A 22,018-nucleotide genomic window follows, 5' to 3' on the forward strand; every position below is an offset into this window, starting at 1 on the left:
ACAATTAAAGTTCCATAATAGATGTTATGCATAATATGGTTAGAAAAGCTTTACTTATAATACTGCACATTAACTTTTTCAGTTAAAGCCACAAGGGAGGTAATAAAAAACAACAAATTCAACAAAACTCTTGACTATGTTCATTAATATTCAAACCTTCGAAAAATATTAGAGAAAACAATTATCAGAAAACGGATTTAAAACAAGTTAGTATGTTTTATGTTCATCACGTAAAATGCGGCAGCCACATTTTAAACAAAGGCATTATGAGCTTTTAAGAGTCTCATTTTTATCTGCTTTTATTGTTTGTTTGTTCCACCCAAATAATTTGCTTGCATCAAGCATGATTCCCACTTTTCTTTTGATTTTTTTTTCACCACTAACACTATTCTTTGAGAAAAGTTTAGTTACTGACATTTTAAATGGGACCTGGTGTACGCTGCAGCCATTCCAAGAAACTCATTTTTATTTAGAATAAAAAAGACCATGATATTTAGTGTGTTTATGCATAATAGCTATTTGCAGCGTTGGCGATGCCTCAATATATGAAATCAAGCGCTTGATTTCGGAGCCAAAGAGAACTTTTTCATGACTTAATTTCTTAAACAAAATAAGCAGAGAACGTGTCTACAATTTTAGGGAAATAATTATGTAATGACACGTTCCTTTGACTTTATGTTGAAATATGCATGATCTAACAAAAACGCCCTACCCGATAAATAAATTAATGCAGAATACTGGAAGTCCTAGCTTAAAGTTATAAAAAGTTGCTTTTTAGCTTACTTCTGGCTTTTTTTGTTGTTTTCCTTCGGGATGTCATAGGCATCCGAGGTATTCTTGTTACCCTTGATGAGCTCAGGATTTCATGTATACGTCGACAAAATAGACAGGCCGAACGTTTCTCCTATTTTTCGTCTATAATTGACAGTGTCTAAAACGCCATTAGTCTCAGTCAATCACTCGAGCAGTAGTTTATTTCTTGGTTCCGTCCATTACCTTCAAGATAAAGGCACTTTCGTAAAGCTACTCGCTGCTCTTGAGTAATGGACACTATTTAAGAAGTACTAATTCAGCGTCACCTTTCATTTCATATGCTTAGCTTTAAGGTAAAGCGGAACAATATTCAGAGAAAGAATAAAAGTTCATTCCAAAAATAAGCACTGGGGCAAAATGTCCTAATCATTTCTACTATTGGGGGAAATTGAGGAGTAAATATCCAGCAGTCCATTTTTTATTGGGGGGGGGGGGGGGGCAAATGTCTAGCAGTCCATTTTTTCATTGGGGGGCAAATGTCCTGGTGAGCAAATGTCCAGTTGTCCATTTTTTCATTGGGGGAAGAGGGGTGGGGGAGCAAATGCCCTGGGGGACAAATGTCCTACAACCGGAATTTCAACAATGCTTTTTAGCAACTTTGCATTATCAGCATTTTCCGACCTGCTGTGAAATATGACTCGAGCCTATACAATATCATCTCTTGTCTTCAAGTCTTTGGGATTAATGAATAAGAAAGAAAACACATCAGTTTTTCAATTTACTTCATGTATTATTTTAATTTTTATCACAGTGTAACTTGGTTCTTTCTATAATGTAACAATAAATACAAGAGCAGTTTGAACAAAATGATTATTCACAAACCATTAACACTAGTTGTGGTGTAACACTAAACCACAATAAATGAGAAAATATTACTGGCAACATAACCTCAATAATTGGTCTTTTGAACTTTACCCTGCTAAATTTCTAAAATGAGCTGGTCCATCATTCAATTTGGACAATACCATTTATTATTCAAAGGGGTGTTCACTGAAAATTTACTGACTGAATAGTGAACAGTGCAGACCAAAATCAGCCTGCACATTTTGGTATGCACTGGGCGCATAGGCAGAATCACTTGCTGCCAGCAAGCTAAAGGTTAAAACAGCTATTTGTGCCTTTTTACAAGGCAAATGAAAAACCTGTGAAGGCCAAGCATACAATCATACTTGCCTCAGCTCTCATAAAAGTACACAGTTTTTGGTGGGAGTTTAGAGTCTGAATGACATAATTTGGGCATATGGAAACTATTCCAATTTTTCGATGGTGGGGAGTTTTGACCCCAGAAGCCTCTCCAGGTATTGCTTAATTGTACTTTTTTTATCTACTTTTGTGTTTTGTTGGATTTAACGTTGCACCGACACATGATAGGTCATATGGCGACTTTCCAGCTTTAATGGTGGAGGAAGACCCCAGGTGCCCCTCCGTGCATTATTTCATCACGAGCGGGCACCTGGGTAGAACCACCGACCTTCCGTAAGCCAACTTTTTTATCTAGACTAAGTGTACTTTTAGTACAAAGACTTCAAGCAGAGTAGACCTTTTTACTGTTCTAAATCAAAAGTAGAGTACCATGTAGGAAACTATCTGTTGTACTCAATAAAATTTAAAATCACCCAGCATTGAAATGTTTTCGCATATATGTAAAAAATTTTTGTAAGAAAGCTGTTATTAGCAATGTAATGGTAGAATAGACTAAATCATGAATTCTTTAACAATGGCCAAAAGACAGACTTCTTCTCAAATGTAAATGAACTGAAATGTAAATGGAGATTTAAGAACGTTCCATCCCAAATGTGAACTTAAGACCCTTGCTTACATTCATAGTCTTAAATGCCAACAATAGACCTATTTTTGTGCATAGATAACGAAACAATCACTAAGTCATTTTTATATCAGTTCAGCGCATTTCTATAAGATTTTCAAAGACCCTTTGTGTTGAACTTGATCACATATCAAAAATTTATATGTAAATTTATGAGTTATATCACAATATGTTGACAGTAGAAAATCAGTATTTCTTTCATTGAAAAAAAATGTCCAAGAGCTTTGAATTCAAAAGAAGAATTAAATGTTATTTTTGTGTTCTTACATGTGTGAAAGATCTATAAAATTCACTATTTCTTTGGACAAGTATAAACCACACTGGGGCTTCCTGAAAGTCCACAAATCGTGCTAGAAACTAATGACTGCCTAAATGCACAAAAAAATTAACATTCAAACAGTATTATTAAATTTTAACAGTTTCTTACTATAAAAAGAAGTTGTTTTCTTTCCAAGATTATCAGAAAATAAAAATAAATCTCAGGCTATTGATTAAACATCTAATCAACAGCAAAAAAAAACACACCTACCAATAAAAAAAACTTTTTTTTTCTTCAGAATATCTTTAAATCCAGAAAAAAATCACATAGTTGTCTCGATTCAATATTGATCTTTTCTGTCAGAAAAAAATTGGTTTAGCTCTAATTTACAGTTCTTTTTGAAATTTTGGGTGTTTAATTCTGAAAGATTTCTTTAAAAAAAACACCATTTTGTTCATGTTTTTATGTATGACATTAGATCACACATGCAATCTTGCGAAGGTCATCACTGACATTATTGCACCAATATTGTTTATACAAAAGTTCTATACTACACATATAGAGAATGAAAATATTCAATAATGTAAATTTGTATTGCTGTATAGGTAATATAAAAGAACTTCTATAATATATTCAGAGGTAAGAGTGGGAAAAGCCACCATAATTTCAGGACCTCACTTTCATGTCAACAAATGCTGCCAGCCAGAGTAGAAGGTAAATCGTCCCTCTAGGTGTCAACAAATGCTGCCAGCCAGAGGAGAAGGTAAATCGTCCCTCTAGGTGTCAACAAATGCTGCCAGCCAGAGGAGAAGGTAAATCATCCCTCAACAAATGCTGCCAGCCAGAGGAGAAGGTAAATCGTCCCTCTAGGTGTCAACAAATGCTGCCAGCCAGAGGAGAAGGTAAATCGTCCCTCTAGGTGTCAACAAATGCTACCAGCCGGAGGAGAAGGTAAATCGTCCCTCTAGGTGTCAACAAATGCTGCCAGCCGGAGGAGAAGGTAAATCGTCCCTCTAGGTGTCAACAAATGCTGCCAGCCGGAGGAGAAGGTAAATCATCCCTCTAGGTGTCAACAAATGCTGCCAGCCGGAGGAGAAGGTAAATCATCCCTCTAGGTGTCAACAAATGCTGCCAGCAGGAGGAGAAGGTTAATCATCCCTCTAGGTGTCAACAAATGCTGCCAGCCAGAGGAGAAGGTAAATCATCCCTCTAGGCAACATGAACATGAAAGTAGTGAAAACAGTCAGAAAAAAATCTCATACTTCAAAAACTTAAATGCAAAGGTTAAAGGCAATAAAGGTGAAGGTCAATGCAGTTCTTGTGTGAAGGTCAACCCTTGTCCAAGATATCTATACATAAAAGTGAAAGATGATGACAAATGCACTTCTAAGGTGAAGATCATCCCCTGTACAAATCTTTTATTTTATTTATTGACTTTGTTTGGTTTTAAGTCACATCAACACAATTTTAGGTCACACTGTGTCTTCCAAGCCTTTGATTGTGGAGGAAAATACCATGTGCCCCGTGTGCATTATTTCAGGCACGGGCGGGCACCTAGGTAGAAATATCAATCTTGTGTAAGCAAGTGGGATGGCTTCCTCACATGAAAGAATTCTACACCATAAAGGACATTTTAAACCCGCAGCTGTGAGAGGCATACAATTCGTAGTCAGTGACCTTGACAACGCGGCCAGGATGCTCCTTGTGTTAAGCCTAAAGAACATTAAAGATGAAGGAATATACTGCCATTCTAAGGTGAGAGTCTGTCTTTGTCCAATGCTTCATGAAGGTAAATGGAAGATGACAGCAGTTCCCCTTAAGATAGCTTAATGTGACTACAGGATGAATGTACTCAAGACTGTATGCATGGAAGCTGAATGTCACTGCACAACCAATGTCAAGGTCATCTTTTGTCCCACACATCATGTACATCTTGTGCTAAGTCTTCAAGGCCTCTGAGAGTTTTAAAGCTGCCAGCATAGAATGTCAGATCTGATGTCACCAGCCTAAAATAAAAGATAAACCAGTTATTTCAATACCTTGATGGAAACAGATTGAACCAAAACTTTTCTAAAATAGTCAAAATTAAATAGTTAATTTAACGCTGTTCAAAGATTTTTATGTGTATAAAGTATGGTCTTTATTCAAATAACTGTAACAGTAGCATTCTAAAGCTGAATCCACAAAACCTGACAGAGTAGCAAGAGGTCATGAAGCATAAGTAACACCATTTCTCTAAATCTGATCTAATATACTGTGAAATCATTAATATTCGTGGGGGACTAATTTTCGTGGATTTCGTGGTTGAGTCAATCAACGAAATTTAATCCCAACGAACAGGTAAAATTCCCATTCATTTTATGTTCAAAAGTTGAAATCCACGAATTCACGTCCCACGAAATTGCCGATTTGACCAAAACCACGAAATTTCATGCCCACAAAATTAAAGATTTTACGGTATGTATGCATATGTAGACTATGGATGCCCCTCCTGGCATTAATTCAGACAAAGGATTCCACTGATCCTCCACAACTGAAAACATTCTACATCCAATGTATGGTTTACCAACCCACAGTGGCAAGAGGCAAACAAATCAAAGTCACACACTGTAAAGATTTGAGCTCAGAGTTACTGAGTTAAGCACAATTTAAATATCTTGAAATTTCTAATACTCATGAGGGCTTATTCTGCATGCTTGCAAGGTTGCATCAATGCATGATATCCATGAATTCAAGTCACTGCAAAATAAACATTTTGGTCAAAACCACAAAACAGTATGCCAACGAAATCCATTGATATCATAATTTAAAACTTGACGAAGGTAAATACATACCCATGTTGTGGTCCTCCATTGTTAGTTACATTAAGGTGTATGAGTTGCTGTCTTAACACCTTCTTAAATGTTTGATTGATTCTTGAAAATATTGCCTGAAAAAAATATAACTCATCTTTAGACACTTAGAAAGTGGTACATAGCAGGTGATATAAACTCACTGATTTTTTTAACTTTCATTTGCCAGGAATAAATATATTATATCATTTTCAATAATTTTAGCTATTAACATGTCATTTCCTGGCAAACTTAATACACTGGGACCCCTTTATAACGCTGTCGTCGGGGTCCAATGTTCCAGACCCGCGGATCTAGCGGGGTTAAATTTATAACGCGGGTTGGCCGTATATGCCAATTGCGCAATACCCCACCTACCCATAATGCATTAGACGTATTTTGAACGCTGCTTCCTTTTAAATAACAAATTCTAAGCGTACAAATAGGACATTGATTTACCTTATATGCTACTTGAAAATACATTTAAAAAATTATAACACTGTGTCATCTTCCCATTTCCTCGTAATTCTAAAAGAAAGTTGAAATTCTGAATCCCGGAAGTAAACATATAATGCTGTGTGAGAAGCGCACGTTCGTGTAAATTACAATAGCGCGGGGTTTTTAAACACGTGGAAAGTAAATAAAAATGTAGAGTTACGAAGGAGAAACAAACGCGAACAGTTTTACAAAATGGATAAAATAAGATAGAAAATAGTAAAATAAACTAGATCTACGATAATGAGAATGGGATGATTATGAAAAACGGCTGCATTTTTTTACAAAACTAGACATGTTGTTTGATTTTTTTATTCACTCAAATTTTCATGTCGTCTGCTTAATTGATGCAAACTTAAACGGCTTGATAGTTGACCAATGTTACACGCTTGTTATCAATGCAAACAATCTAATTTTGACACGGTGTTGATTGCCTAATTGCCACATGTCTACATGTATTCAAAATTTAACAAAGGCGTTACGCAAACAAGTAAGCTAGCAGACGGTTATTGATTTTTTGTCATAGTTGTCATGGCAAAGGTGTACCTGAAAAGTACACAGGTACCTGCAGTTTTAACGCTGGTTATGATCAAATTAAATAACATCCGCGGACTCTTTTTTTTTGTTTGAAAATTTGGGAGCCAAGACCTTATCGTGTTATACAGAATAGCGTTATAAAGGGTTTCGAGTGTAACACTGGCAATGCTTTAATCACAAAGAACAGTTTCAATCTAACTAGGCTCATTTGTTGCTTTTATTTTTTAGTTTGAAGTCACACTGACACAATTTTAAGTATAATGCCAACTTTCTAGCTTCAGGCTGTGGACCTAGCTCAAGGTCATAAAAATTTGATTTTGGTTCAAAACCCTTTTTCAACTGTATTTCAGAGTCAGTGGCGGAATTAATTCAACTGAGACTATTTGTCAGCTATTTAATGGCCAAAAATATTCCGATATACAATTAAATATAACCTACTAATTCACATTTTATAAGGATAACCTCAAATGTTGTTAATCTCCTAACCCTAAAAACAACTAGAATTCCTTCTTACTTTAAAAAATAATATAATAAACCCCCAAAACTGTTTAAAATTGTCAATTTTTTTAAAAGGTATTTCTTAAATAGACATGTAAACATGATGGACACACTGCATACCTTAACTTGTTCCTGAGGAAGAATGTCTATGATGGCTTCATGCATTTTTGCCATTTGTTTACAGATTGCACGGAAACATGATGAGGGCATAGGTGCTTTCACTTCCCACTGTAAAATACAAGAACAAAATCAAAATAAATCACCAATTTTCAAAAAGGTACACTCCGACCACAGTAAAAGAAATGTGTGTTCAGATTTGGCATCTTTTTAAAAAAAAATTCAGTCATATAGATGACGGTGTCTACTTGTATCAGTAAGTGCACTGCCCAACTTTATAGTGCTGCCTCACTGGAATATCATGTTGTTACCATGTGACATGATACCCCACCAAGTCACATCATACTGACACTGGGCTGACCAGTCCCGGAACTATCCTCTGAGTGCCAAGTGAGGAAGAACCTAGTACCATTTAATCAAAACATGAATACAGAATCAACAGAACTAACCAATAATCAAGGTAAATGCTAACACACATGCCGCAATAGCTCACTTGTTAGAGGGAAATCAAAGACTGTGCCAGTTCTCTATACTATAGATTTCATGTCAACTGCTTCAATTTTCACACTATGTGTGTTTGCAAGAAAGATTAAAGACACACTTTGAGGTTAAAGCTTTTAATATTCTCAGAAAATACCTGGAAACATGTAGAGCATTTCCAACATCCCTAACTGGAAAGATGATAGCACATTTTGTGATTCAAAGCCAGCAAACCTTAACCACTTGGCTGCAAAGACTCCCAATTTTAGAACAAAGAACAATTGTAAGTCCTTCAGTGAAAATCACAATCCCATATATCTGCTCCTTGTAGCTGACAAATTTCTGATTTTTTTTTATAAATTACCATGAGCATGAACTGTAATGTGGAGTGCTACATTTTCAAAGGGAAGTCACAATAAATGCTTTATTCTAAATCAGCTAAGAGTAACATACCCTTGATAATTGTGAATCCACCATGCTCTCCATTATAGTGACTAGTTTATTTGAGATCTCATCTATATGGTCCTGATAATCCTGTGTCATAGAATAATCATCGGAAAAATCAAATTGTATACAAAAATCAAATTTTGCATGTAAAAATTAATACACAACTGACACAATCAACAAAGAGTACAGAAAATAATATTTTAAAACTAGATTTACCATTTTTGTTTACGAAGGACTTCTAATTTTTCACATCAAATGGGATGAAAATTGTACTCACACTTTATTCTTTATAGTATATTTCTTCATTTAAATAATTTTACAAGAATTTAATAACCTTATGCTGTAGAAAATAAAATGAAATGGAACTTTATGTTGCGTGCATCTTTGTAACATCACAATGACATCTGACATCATGTTTGTTTATGTACAGCATTTTCCTGCACTGAGATTAAAATTCATTGCAAAATGTGTATTTCAACATAAGCATAAAATGAAAAGTAAATGTGTTCTCTTCTTTTTTAATATAAAATATATCCCACCTCAAGGTAAGAATATTTTCACATTTTCATTCGGGTTACACAGTCATGAAAATATCTTGAAATTTGTTCACTCCTCAGCAAGACATATTCCATATTTACTCAAAACAAACAAATTTCCCCAATTCTTTTTTTATTTTCTTACCTTTAAAATTTGATCAAAATGTTTAAGCATATTGATACTTTTATTATTGACTAGTTTATCCTCAAAATGTTTCCTGACCATTGGCATATAACGTACAACTAGTTGTAAACATCGGGATGCTAATGCTGAAAATAAATTTACATCAGTTTGACCAAAATCACATGCATACTTTAGAAAACAAGAGCTGTCCGTAAGACAGCCAAGCTCGACTATTCGAAATATTGTCCCAGAAGCAGGAAAATATTACCCAAAAAGGTTAAATATCAAAAGATTTTTAAGTTCAAAAGGGGGAATAATTTGACCAAAATGCATATCAGTTATGGGACTTGCTGCATTCAACTAGTTTTATAACCCCGAAGGCACATGTGAAGTTTCAATTCAATATCTGCATTAGTTTTAGAGATAGAAATGTGCATGTAAAACTTTAACCAGAATTTTCAAAGTCCAAAAGGGGGCATAATTTGCCCAAAATACATGCCAGAGTTAAGGGACTTGATCCAGTGAGGTAAGTAATTGATCAAGAAAAAGTAAAAATAAGTTTCAAATCTATATGCCTTTTAGTAATAGCTGTATGTACTTGCACACAAAACTTTAACCAGAATTTGTTAAGTCCAAAAGGGGAAATAATTTGGCCAAAATGAAGGTCAGAGTTATGGGACTTGCTGCTATCAACTAGTTTTATAACCCCGTAGACACGTGAAGTTTCAAATCAATATCTGCATTAGTTTTGGAGATAATAACTTGCATGTAAAACTTGAACCAAAATTTTCTAAGTCTAAAAGGCGGCATAATTTGCTCAAAAAACATGTCAGAGTTATGGGACTTGACCCAGTGAGGTTGGTAATTGATCTAGAAAAAGAAAAAATAAGTTTCAAATCTATATGCCTTTTAGAAATAGCTGTATGTACTTGCACGCAAAACTTTAACCAGAATTTTCTAAGTCCAAAAGGGGGCATAATTTGGCCAAAATGAAGGTCAGAGTTATGGGACTTGCTGCTATCAACTAGATTTATAACCCCGAAGACACATGTGAAGTTTCAAATCAATATCTGCATTAGTTTTGGAGATAGTAACTTGCATGTAAAACTTTAACCAAAATTTTCTAAGTCTAAAAGGGGCCATAATTTGCTCAAAATACATGTCAGAGTTATGGGTCTTGACCCAGTGAGGTTGGTAATTGATCTAGAAAAAGAAAAAATAAGTTTCAAATCTATATGCCTTTTAGAAATAGCTGTATGTACTTGCACGCAAAACTTTAACCAGAATTTTTCTAAGTCCAAAAGGGGCATAATTTGGCCAAAATGAAAGTCAGAGTTATGGGACTTGCTGCTATCAACAAGTTTTATAACCCCGAAGACACATGTGAAGTTTCAAAACAATATCTGCATTAGTTTTGGAGATAGTAACTTGCATGTAAAACTTTAACCAAAATTTTCTAAGTCCAAAAGGGGGCATAATTTGCTCAAAATACATGTCAGAGTTATGGGACTTGACCCAGAGAGGTTGGTAATTGACCTAGAAAAAGAAAAAATAAGTTTCAAAGCTATATGCCTTTAATTGATGGCAGTACGTACTTGCATGCAAAAACTTAACCAAGGTGTGACGCCGACTCCGACGCCAGGGTGAGCTAGACTATTCGAAGAATAGTCTAGCTAAAAAATCATAAAATTTTGGCTTTAGAAAATAAACAGACTGGATGAACAGACTGGAATTTTATTGATCAAATCCCACTGATAAAATTCTTAAAACAACTTCTTTAAGTGTATTTTAACCCTTACCCTGCTAAATCTCTATAATGAACTTGTCCATCTTCCAATTTGGACAGTACCATTAATTGTTAAAAGGGGTGCTTACAAAAAAGATACTGGCTGAATAGCAAACAGTGCAGATCATGATCAGACTGCATGCATGTGCAGGCTGATCATGATCTACACTGATCGCAAAGGCAGAAACAATCGTGTCCAGCATGGTAAGGGTTAAGATCAGTTTTCAACACTATTCAGCTATATACCTACACATACAACCTACATGAACATATAAACTTAACTTTAATCTTTAAGAATCATTTTGGTTAAAACAAGTGAATGAAGTACTACCATGCAGGAATAAGAGTGCCAGACTGTCACAAAATACGCCCGTCTAAATAATTCAAGGGCCATAATCCAAAAATGCCTTGAGCAATTTGGGTGGTTATTGAACTTTGCCAAGATTTTATGCCCACAAACATTGTCAGCAAGTTTGGTGAAGATCAAATGAAAATTGTTTAACTTAGAGAGTGGACAAGGCTAAATTCGCAGTTTTTCAAGTAATTCAAGGGCCATAATCCAAGAGTGCCTAGGGCGATTCGGGTGGTAATCAATCTTGGCCGAGATATTATGCCAACAGACATTGTCAGCAAGTTTAGTGAAGATTGGATGGAAACTGTTTGACTTGAAGAGCGGACATGGTTTTGGACGCTGACCACCTGCCCGCCACGTGTTCACATAATACGCCCCACTCTTTCAGAGACGATTTGGCTGGTTATCGAACCTGGCCGAGATATTATGCCCATAAACATTATCAGCAAATTTGGTGAAGATCGGATGAAAACTGTTCGACTTAGAGAGCGGACAAGGCTAAATTCGCAGTTTTTCGAGTAATTCAAGGGCCATAATCCAAGAGTGCCTCGGGCGATTTGGCTGGTTATCAAACTTGGCTGAGATATTACGCCAACAAACATTATCAGCAAATTTGGTGAAGATCAGATGAAAACTGTTTGAATTAGAGAGCGGACATGCTTTTGAATGCTGACCGTCACGGTTGTTCACAAAATACACCCCGCTCTTTAAGAGCTGGGTTGGTGGGGGCTTGCAGGTTGAATGTTGTGCATGGCAAGTCTCACAATATGGAAAACATTTTTGCTGAGTAGCATTAAAATCCCTCCATGGATGACAGACTTATGGACCGGACATGAAGTAGATGGACTGATGGAATGACTGGCGGAAGAGTGCAATCATATAGTCCCTGAAACTGGTTTTCAACAAGCAGGGGACTCAAAAAGCAGCCACAGCATAGCTTCAACTCCTCATAAGTTCTATCCGCAACCTATGTGTATTTAATATTACAAAGCAAACAATTAGAACATTTTGTTGATCATACAAAAAGAACTCGATAACATTAAACAGCAGAAGTACCTAGATTTTTGGTAGATATAGTTTTAAGGCCTACAAGTTCCAATGCACCAGCCCCTAGCACCAGTTGACATGTCCGTGAATTAAATATCTGAAATAAAAAACAAAATTTTTTCCAGTTCAAATTAATCTTCAATCTATAAAAATGTGCTTACACATTACTAATACTTGCAAGTTGGCCATATATTACTTGTTGACCTTGTGGAAGAGCACCAGCTTTAAGTGTGTCAGGTTCCTAGCTGTGTCATACCACTGAGGACAAAAATGGTACATAATCTTAAAGAGTGCTTAATGTAGCCTTTAGAACTTCTTTCTTATTTGGGTTTAACATCAAACCAACACAACTACAGGTTATACTGTGACTTTCCAGTTTTTTTTATGGTACCAAAAGCACCTGGATAGAACCACCAATTTCTGTAAGCCAGCTGTATGTCAAAGTCACATGAAAGAATTCTACACTCTAAGCAAGGTTTCAAACCAACTGCGATAAGGGGTGAATGATTTGAAGACAGCACCTTAACTACTCAGCCTCGGAGACCCTAAGAGATCTTGTTTAACAATCAACCTTAAATTAATATAAATTAATACAAGCTTACCTTTACTTGTCTATCTTTACTGTTTTATTAAGTAAAATTAACTTACATGTCATCATTTGTTATTTAAATGCATTACTACAGGAAAATATTACAGAACAAATCTATAACACATGACTGAAACAAAGCAATTGATTTACCTTAAGAAGATCAACCAGCCTAGTTAGAAGGTCAGCAGACACAGCAGGAATGTCATCAGCACACTGACAATATTCTATCACCATTTTCAGCAGTAATAACACAGTCCTGAAAACATATTGTTTATTTTATCATCATATTCAACGGTAAAAACACAATCCTGAAAACATATTATTTATCACTATTTTCAGCAGTAATAACACAGTCCTAAAAATATATTGTTTATTCTATCACCATATTCAGCAGTGATAACACAGTCCTGAAAACATATTACTTATCATCATTTTCAGCAGTAATAACACAGTCCTAAAAATATATTGTTTATTCTATCACCAGATTCAGCAGTGATAACACAGTCCTGAAAACATATTGTTTATTCTATCACAATATTCAGCAGTATTGACACAGTCCTGAAAACATATTACTTATCATCATTTTCAGCAGTAATAACATAGTCCTGAAAATATATTGTTCATTCTATCACCATCTTCAGCAGTAATAACATATAGCTGAAAATATACATGTCTACTCTATCACCATCTTCAGCAGTAGTAAGACAGTGCTGTAAATATGTTGTTCATTCTATCACCATCTTCAGCAGTGATAGCAGTCCTTAAATTATACTGTTATTACATCACCTTTTTTACAGCAAATAGTGTAGTCCTGAAAATATTTGGCTGATTCTATCTCCATTTTCTGCAATAATAATACAGTATAATACTGCTGATAATTCCACAGACAACATGCTAAAATCTGCCAACCACTACCTATCCACAGGACTTTCAGGCTTTCTGTAGTAGAGCAAGGCCCAAGGTTTCCTATCTGGGTACTATTTTAGGAATGGGCAGGCACCATTAACCTTCCTCAATCCAGCTGGAATGATTCCTTACATGACACCCTAAGATGGCTAGAACCCTAAAGAGAACCCAGGAAAGTTATTCAAAGTCAAATGTCCTTCAAAGTTCCTCGAGACATAAATTTTATGTCAGTAAGTTGACTGCATTTATCTGCCCAATGAAACTGTGAAATAACCCATAAACACCTTTCCTATAAGACACTGAACCATCAGAAACTTCAATTAATCTTTTCCAAGGTGCAAGTCTCTGATCTGTTTACTATAACTATTTGTGACTCACCTTTTTAGTGTAAAACGCTCTAATGGAACTATGGATCAACAGCCAAATATTATCCAATTTAGTTTGCTAGACAGGAATTTAAACCTCACCCTGAGATCGCAGGGAGCTGTTCAATCCTTTCATCCTCATGCCAAGAAATACAAAGTTGTTTACTGGTACAAGTAGATTTTTCGTTTAAATTTGAAGATGATAAATTAATACAAGAGGACCATGAAGGTCCTGTATCGCTCACCTGACCTATTGACCTAAAGATCATCAAGATTAACATTCTGACCAAGTTTCATTAAGATATGATCATAAATGTGGCCCCTAAAGTGTTAACCAGCTTTTCCTTTGATTTGACCTGGTGACCTAGTTTATGATCCCACCTAACCCAGATTTGAACTTGAGCTACAGATCATCAAGATTAACATTTTGACCAAGTTTCATTAAAATACAGTCATAAATGTGACCTCTACAGTGTAAACTAGCTTTTCCTATGATTTGACCGGGTGGCCTTGTTTTTGATCCTACATGACCCAGATTCAAACTGGACCTTAAGATCATCAATATTAACATTCTGACCAAGTTTCATGAAGATACAGTCATAAATGCGGCCTCGACAGTGTTAACAAGTGAATGAAGTATTGCCATGCAATACAAAGTCCCCTACTGGAAGGCGCCTAATTTTCTCTACTGCAGTATAACATAATGAACTGATATCTGTCAATGATGTATAAACAATATTGTACTATATATACAATATAATATAACAAAGCACTTGGATTAAAATTTGCACATATAAAAACGTACAGTTGTTTTCATTTTGGAATTTTTTTGGCCAATATACAAAAAGTTATCATAAAAGTTATTTATAGTAACAACAAAGTGAAATTAATCCTAAAAAAAAAAAAATTTATAAAATGTAAGTCCACAAGAAAATCTTTACTAGGTAGAGATAGATCAAAATACACCTAAATATTGGATGTAACATGCATGTTGTACCATAGAAAAGTGGTCTCGATTTTTCCCTACGGCCAGTAATAAAAAAGTTACAATGTAATCTATTTATAGTAACAACAAAGGAAAGTAATTCTAAAAAAGTGTGCCTCATGGTGGTGAACATTTGTGCCAAGTTACATCAAAATCTATGCATGAAGAAGAAATGCTCTGGACAAAGTCATTCTTGACCTTGACCTTAGACCTAGCAACCTGGTTCTGGTGCAAGACAATCTGTCTCATGGTGGTGAACATTTGTGCCAAGTTACATTGAAATCCTTCCATGCATAAAGAAGAAATGCTCCAGACAAAGTCATTCTTGAATTAGACCTTTGACCTCTAAGTATGACCTTGACCTTCGAGCAAGGGCTCCGGGATTTGTGCATGACACGTTGTCTCATCATGGAGAACATCCGGCCAAGTAATACTGAAATCCCTTAATGAATGACAGAGTTATGGACCGGACACGAAACAGACCCTGTTCATGCCATGTTAACATTTGACTACTAAGTGTGACCTTGACCTTTGAGCTAGGGGTCTGAAAGTTGTGCATGACACATTGTCATATTATGACGTAAAATTTTACCAATTTATATTAAAATCCCTTCATGGATGACAGAGTTATGGACCGGACAGGAAAAAAGCCCTGTTGACCTTTGACCTCCAATTGTGACCTTGACCTTTGAGTTAGGGGTGCGGGTTTTGCGCATGACACATCGTCACATCATGGGGAACATTTGTTTCAAGTAATATTAAAATCCCTTCATGGATGAAAGAGTTATGGACCGGACACGAAACAGACCCTGTTCATGCCATGTTAACATTTGACTACTAAGTGTGACCTTGACCTTTGAGCCAGGGGTCTGACAGTTGTGCATGACACATTGTCATATTATGACGTAAAATTTTACCAATTTATATTAAAATCCCTTCATGGATGACAGAGTTATGGACCGGACAGGAAAAAAGCCCTGTTGACCTTTGACCTCCAATTGTGACCTTGACCTTTGAGTTAGGGGTGCGGGTTTTGCGCATGACACATCGTCTGGCCTAGCATGACATATCGTCTTATTATGAGGTACAATTGTGCCAAGTGATATTAAAATCCCCTCACTGATGGGAGAGTTATGGACCGGACAGGAAAAAAGCCCTGTTGACCTTTGACCTCCAATTGTGACCTTGACCTTTAAGGTAGGGGTCTGGGTTTGCGCACGACACGTGTCTCATCATGGGGAACATTTGTGCCAAGTAATAATAAAATCCCTTCATGGATAAAGAGTTATGACGGACACGAAATGCGGACGACGAATGACGGAAAAGGCATTCCTATAGTCCGAAATGTTTTCACCAGTAGGGGACTAACAAGCTTTTCCTTTGATTTGACCTGGTGACCTAGTTTTTGACCCCAGATGACCCAATATCGAACTCGTCCAAGACTTTATTGAGGATAACACTCTGATCAAGTTTCATTAAGATTGGGTCAAAATTGTGACCTCTAGAGTGTTAACAAGCTTTTCCTTTGATTTGACCTGGTGACCTAGTTTTTGACCCCAGATGACCTAATATCGAATTCGTCCAAGATCTTATTAAGGGTAACATTCTGACCACGTTTCATTAAGATTAGGCCAAAAATGTGACCTCTAGTGTTAACAAGGTTTTCCTTTGATTTGACCTGGTGACCTAGTTTTTGACCCCAGATGACCCAATATCGAATTCATCCAAGATTTTATTGAGGGTAACAATCCGACCAAGTTTCATTAAGAGTGGGCCAAAAATGTGACCTCTAGAGGGTTAACAAGCTTTTCCTTTGATCTGACCTTGTGACCTAGTTTTTGACCCCAGATGACCCAATATCGAACTTGTCCAAGATTTTATTGAGGGTAACATTCTGACCAAGTTTCATTAAAATTGGGCCAAAAATGTGACCTCTAGAGAGTTAACAGTCAAATTGTTGACGACGGACGACGGACACAGGGCGATCACTAAAGCTCACCTTTGAGCACTTCGTGCTCAGGTGAGCTAAAAAATCACTTACCCTACAACAGCATAATTTTCACCACCTACAGTAAGATATTCACCAGGACTTCTTTCTGTAACAGAAAATAAATTTCTAAAATGGACTTGTCCATCATTTAATTTGGGTACTATCTGAAGGGGTGTTCACTAAAAATTTAGTAACTGAACAGCGAACAGTGCAGACCATTACCTACCTGCACTGACAAACAGGCTGATCATGGTCTGCACTGGTTGCAAAGGCAGAATCACTTGCCGACAACAGGCTTAAGGTTAACAAAGTATATAAATTGATCTTTTTATTGAACATAGATCCCTGATTTACTCAAATGTATGGCTGATACATCAGTATTGTATATATCAATAATAGCACTACTAACAAGAGCACCACAATGCGGAGCAATATACACCCAAAGGTATGACCTTTGACCCCTGTGACCTTGACCTTGTAGCTAGCCATCCAGAACATGCACTCTGCACGTCGATTTGGTTAACATGTGTGTCAAGTTCCTTTGAAATCCTTCAAGGGTGTCAAGAGTTACTGAGTGGACATGAAACACACTCATATGACTATTGACCCCTAAGTGTGACCTTAACCTTGAAGCGAGCCATCCAGAACATGCGCTCTGCACGTCGATGTGGTGAACATTTGTGTCAAGTTCCTTTGAAATCCTTCAAGGGTGTCAAGATTTACTGAGCGGACATGAAACACACACATATGACCTTTCACCCCTAAGTGTGACCTTGACCTTGATGCGAGCCATCCAGAACATGCACTCTGCACTTTGTCCTGATGTGGTGAACATTTCTGTCAAGTTTCTTTGAAGTCCTATAAGGAGTTCAACAGTTACACAGCTGACAAAACATTGCTAACAGATGGAGGGACGGACTGATGGACACCAGGGTTATAACATAATACGTCCCTTTGGGCACATATAAAGTATGTTTTTTTGTTGTTGTTTTTTTTTGTTGGATTTAATGTCGCACCGACACATGACAGGTCATATGGAGACTTTCCAGCTTTAATGGTAGAAGAAGACCTCAGGTGCCCCTCCGTGCATTATTTCATCACGAGCGGGCATCCGGGTAGAACCACCGACCTTTTGTAAGCCAGCTGGATGGCTTCCTCACATGAAGAATTCAACACCCCGAGTGAGGCTCGAACCCAGATCGATGAGGGGCAAGTGATTTGAAGTCAGTGACCATAACCACTCGGCCATGGAGGCCCCGCATATAAAAAGTAGACATACACTTAAATAGATAAACATTTTTCATACCTATTTCAGTTTTAGTCTCAGGAACACATAATTGACCTGGAAGATAAAGAAATAATTTCAATGACAGATGAAATAGGGTATAGATAAAAGGTCAGACATAATTCATCACGAAGGAATAAATAATTATAAAAAAAAAATCTTCAAATTACTGCAGCTTTCTTTAAAGTTCTATAAATGTCAAGGAATAAGCATGTAGTCAGCAGCTTTAATATATAAATAAAATTTTCACTTTTAATTAGTAAAGTCAATGTAAAACATGTGTAAAATTTATAAATAAGCCTGCTAAAAATACACAAGTTTAGTTTAAAGTAATGTATTTCAGCTCCAAAGTTTGAAATCTGCTTCCTCGGAAAAACTAGTCCTTAGAAGTAGTTTCGAAACCAGTCTCCAAAACCCGTAAATCTGATTGGCTGACTAAGGACACAATTTTGAAACTGACAAATGGTTAAGCTGCATTCTGAGACCAGTCTAGAGATGGCCGTGACACTAATGTATTTGAAACGGCCATGTTTAGAATGGCTGGCCAGCTTCTTATTTGCTATGCTACTGTTTCTATTAACCCTTACCCTGCTAAATTTCTATAATAAATTTTGCACAGTACCATTAACTGTTAAAAGGGGTGCTTACCAAAAAGATACTGACTGAATGGCGAACAGTGCAGATCATGATCAGAATGCATGGATGTGCAGGCTGATCATGATCTACACTGGTCGCAAAGGCAGAATGAATTGTGTCCAGCATGATAAGGGTTAATATCATTTACATCTTACCAGTGTTAGATATATGATAAACAAGATCTTGGAATTCTGTAGGCACATCTGCTTGTTTCCATCTTTCATTGTCCAAAATCAAACTGAAAATACACAAACACTAATAATATTGATTATGTACAACCAACACCAGTATTCTGGACTAGAAATTTAGATGTTGCAATCTGAATGATTAAAATGATGCAAGTGTGCAAGAAAATATTATGCATATTCTGACAGCTGTATGAAACTTGGTAGGCATGTTGAAGACTGAACAAACTAATGGATAAAACCACTTGAAGTTTGTCTCAAAGGAGTCCCAAATTGAAATCTATAACCTTCTGATAGGACAGAAATAAAGAATTTAATGCTGTTTTTTTTTTTTCATTTTGCTGTTGTCTGACTCTAAAATGATGCAAATTTAGATAAAAAGAAAAAGATAGCAAAGTGTTCATCAAAGTATAGATGTACTGGCTGAACCAAATCAACCGCCTTAATTAATGACTTTGAGATAGTCTCAGGCTGGAGTGGCTGAACCAAATCAACCGCCTTAATTAATGACTTTGAGATAGTCTCAGGCTGGAGTGGCTGAACCAAATCAACCGCCTTAATTAATGACTTTGAGATAGTCTCAGGCTGGAGTGGCTGAACCAAATCAACTGCCTCAATTAATGACTTTGAGATAGTCTCAGGCTGGAGTGGCTGAACCAAATCAACCGCCTCAATTAATGACTTTGAGATAGTCTCAGGCTGGAGTGGCTGAACCAAATCAACCGCCTCAATTAATGACTTTGAGATAGTCTCAGGCTGGAGTGGCTGAACCAAATCAACCGCCTCAATTAATGACTTTGAAATAGTCTCAGGCTGGAGTGGCTGAACCAAATCAACCGCCTCAATTAATGACTTTGAGATAGTCTCAGGCTGGAGTGGCTGAACCAAATCAACCGCCTCAATTAATGACTTTGAGATAGTCTCAGGCTGGAGTGGCTGAACCAAATCAACCGCCTCAATTAATGACTTTGAGATAGTCTCAGGCTGGAGTGGCTGAACCAAATCAACCGCCTTAATTAATGACTTTGAGATAGTCTCAGGCTGGAGTAGTAAACCAACAATTGAACTTGGCATGTCATCAAATAACGACTGACAGCAACTTAACGTAAACATGCCATTATACAAGAATCTGTTTGTAAAGTCCTACTTTTCACAGAAATTTATCACAGAGACATACAATTCAATTATAAAACCATTTAACTCTTCTGCCTTATAATAACATATTTTCAAAAACATGATCAACCTCCGATTATCCAGTTACCTGAGAGTCATGTTCTAGAACATCATACATACTGTAATAACAACTGAATCCCAGATTACAAAGTTATGACAGCAGGGCTAATCTCCCTAACAATGACTTAACTAACAAAGCTTTTAGACTCAATGACGTCAAATGACATCCATGTAAAGCCTCCGTGCAGGCTGATTATGGTTTGCACTGTTCGCTATTCAGTCAGTAAATTGTCAGTGAACACCCCTTCAAATAGTAAATGGTTCTGCCCAGATTGAATGATGGACAATCCATTTTGGAAATATAGCAGGGTAAAGGTTAAGGTAGTGGATCTGTAATGACAAGCAGCAATTTCCTTTCACTTACTTCTTCTCTTTGGGCAAGTCTGCAGTCTTTGGACTTAAATGTAATTCATAAGAGCAATGGTTTCTGTAACAACCAGAGAGTACCGAAATCACATACAGAGGAAATGTTATCAACAGAAATTACCAACTGATTCTGTCCTATCAAAGCTCAAACTAAACACCAGGTAAAGAAAGTCAAATAGAGTCAGTGATCATAATTGTACCGTCCTTCCTGTTTTCCAAAGAGCACAAAGAAAGCATTTCTTTGATGATTTCCTGTTCATAACCAAATGGCTTAATAGTGATCAATTCAGCTACATGCTTGCTGAGTACAAACAAACATGACTTAATCAAGTAAGAAATAATGAGTTTGTTAATCAAAGAACTTTCTTTTTTTGCAAACTACAGAAAAATTAACATGCGGCTATTAAACATTTCAGTTAATTCTGTTCCTGTCCAAGTTGACTGGTACCCAAGTTGGATTTTAAGCATGTGGACTGGTTTTGATTACCAAGAAATTATTCTTACGGTATGTGAGCTGTTTTGATCTACAACATTACATTTAAAAAACTTGTACAATTTACCTTTCCAGATAACTGGCGTGTTCTTGACATATTTTTTAGTACTATATACTATATAGAGAATGTGACTCCAACAGATTAAAAGAGGAAAACTGCAGCACAACCTATGAAACTCTACGTACACTGAAAAAGCCGTGGTATCTCACAAACTGTGAACAAAGAAAGTGTAACACAACGTTTGTTACTCTATGTAAATGGAAGAAGCCATGGTCTCTGACAAACTGTGAACAAAGAAAGCGTAACACAACCTTTGTTATTCTATGTATACTGAAAAAGCCATGGTATCACATAAGCTGTGAACACAAAACCTTTGTTACTCTACATGTAATGAAGAAACCATGAAGTACTAGGTACTGCCAATACAGAAACTGTAGAAAACCTCTGTTTAAAATGTACTTCTGAAGAATCTATGGAATACAATTATTCATCATTGCAAACAAGAAAACTACAAAAATCAAGGAATATCATAAACCATGAACCAGGGCTTCAGAAATTTAGAAAACTCAATTGGTCTAAGATGAAATCGCATCTTACTACAAGAGCCAATTGAATACCATGGAATACTTAGTTACCTCAGCATAAATTGTGATCTCAGAAACTTTAGCACAACCTGTGTTAACAGAAATATACTTTATAAGCCATATAAAACCGGGTACTAAAAAGATAGAACTGTTTCCACATAAACCGAAGGAGCCAGAAGACATTATTATAATAATGTGAAGACAGAAACTTTATTAAAACATTGTTTCTCTACATAAAATTGTTACCATTAAT

At 36.4% G+C, this 22,018-nt stretch overlaps 1 protein-coding gene across 1 annotated transcript in view; it reads right to left on the reverse strand.

The window, feature by feature from the left end:
- Positions 1 to 1,518: 1,518 nt before the first annotated feature.
- LOC123540837 (vacuolar protein sorting-associated protein 54-like) overlaps positions 1,519 to 22,018 on the reverse strand; it is a 54,287-nt gene continuing 33,787 nt past the window's right edge. Inside the window, exons 17-26 of the mRNA XM_045326153.2 lie at positions 19,059 to 19,141; positions 18,289 to 18,324; positions 17,034 to 17,088; positions 12,887 to 12,992; positions 12,157 to 12,244; positions 8,984 to 9,108; positions 8,309 to 8,389; positions 7,379 to 7,486; positions 5,732 to 5,826; positions 1,519 to 4,903 (exon numbers count right to left, since the gene is read on the reverse strand). Of these exons, the coding sequence (XP_045182088.2) occupies positions 4,801 to 4,903; positions 5,732 to 5,826; positions 7,379 to 7,486; positions 8,309 to 8,389; positions 8,984 to 9,108; positions 12,157 to 12,244; positions 12,887 to 12,992; positions 17,034 to 17,088; positions 18,289 to 18,324; positions 19,059 to 19,141 (880 nt within the window). The 3' untranslated portion in view covers positions 1,519 to 4,800. The remainder of the gene's footprint in view (positions 4,904 to 5,731; positions 5,827 to 7,378; positions 7,487 to 8,308; positions 8,390 to 8,983; positions 9,109 to 12,156; positions 12,245 to 12,886; positions 12,993 to 17,033; positions 17,089 to 18,288; positions 18,325 to 19,058; positions 19,142 to 22,018) is intronic.

Source organism: Mercenaria mercenaria, chromosome 1 (genome assembly GCF_021730395.1).
Source record: "Mercenaria mercenaria strain notata chromosome 1, MADL_Memer_1, whole genome shotgun sequence".
NCBI lineage: Eukaryota > Metazoa > Mollusca > Bivalvia > Venerida > Veneridae > Mercenaria > Mercenaria mercenaria.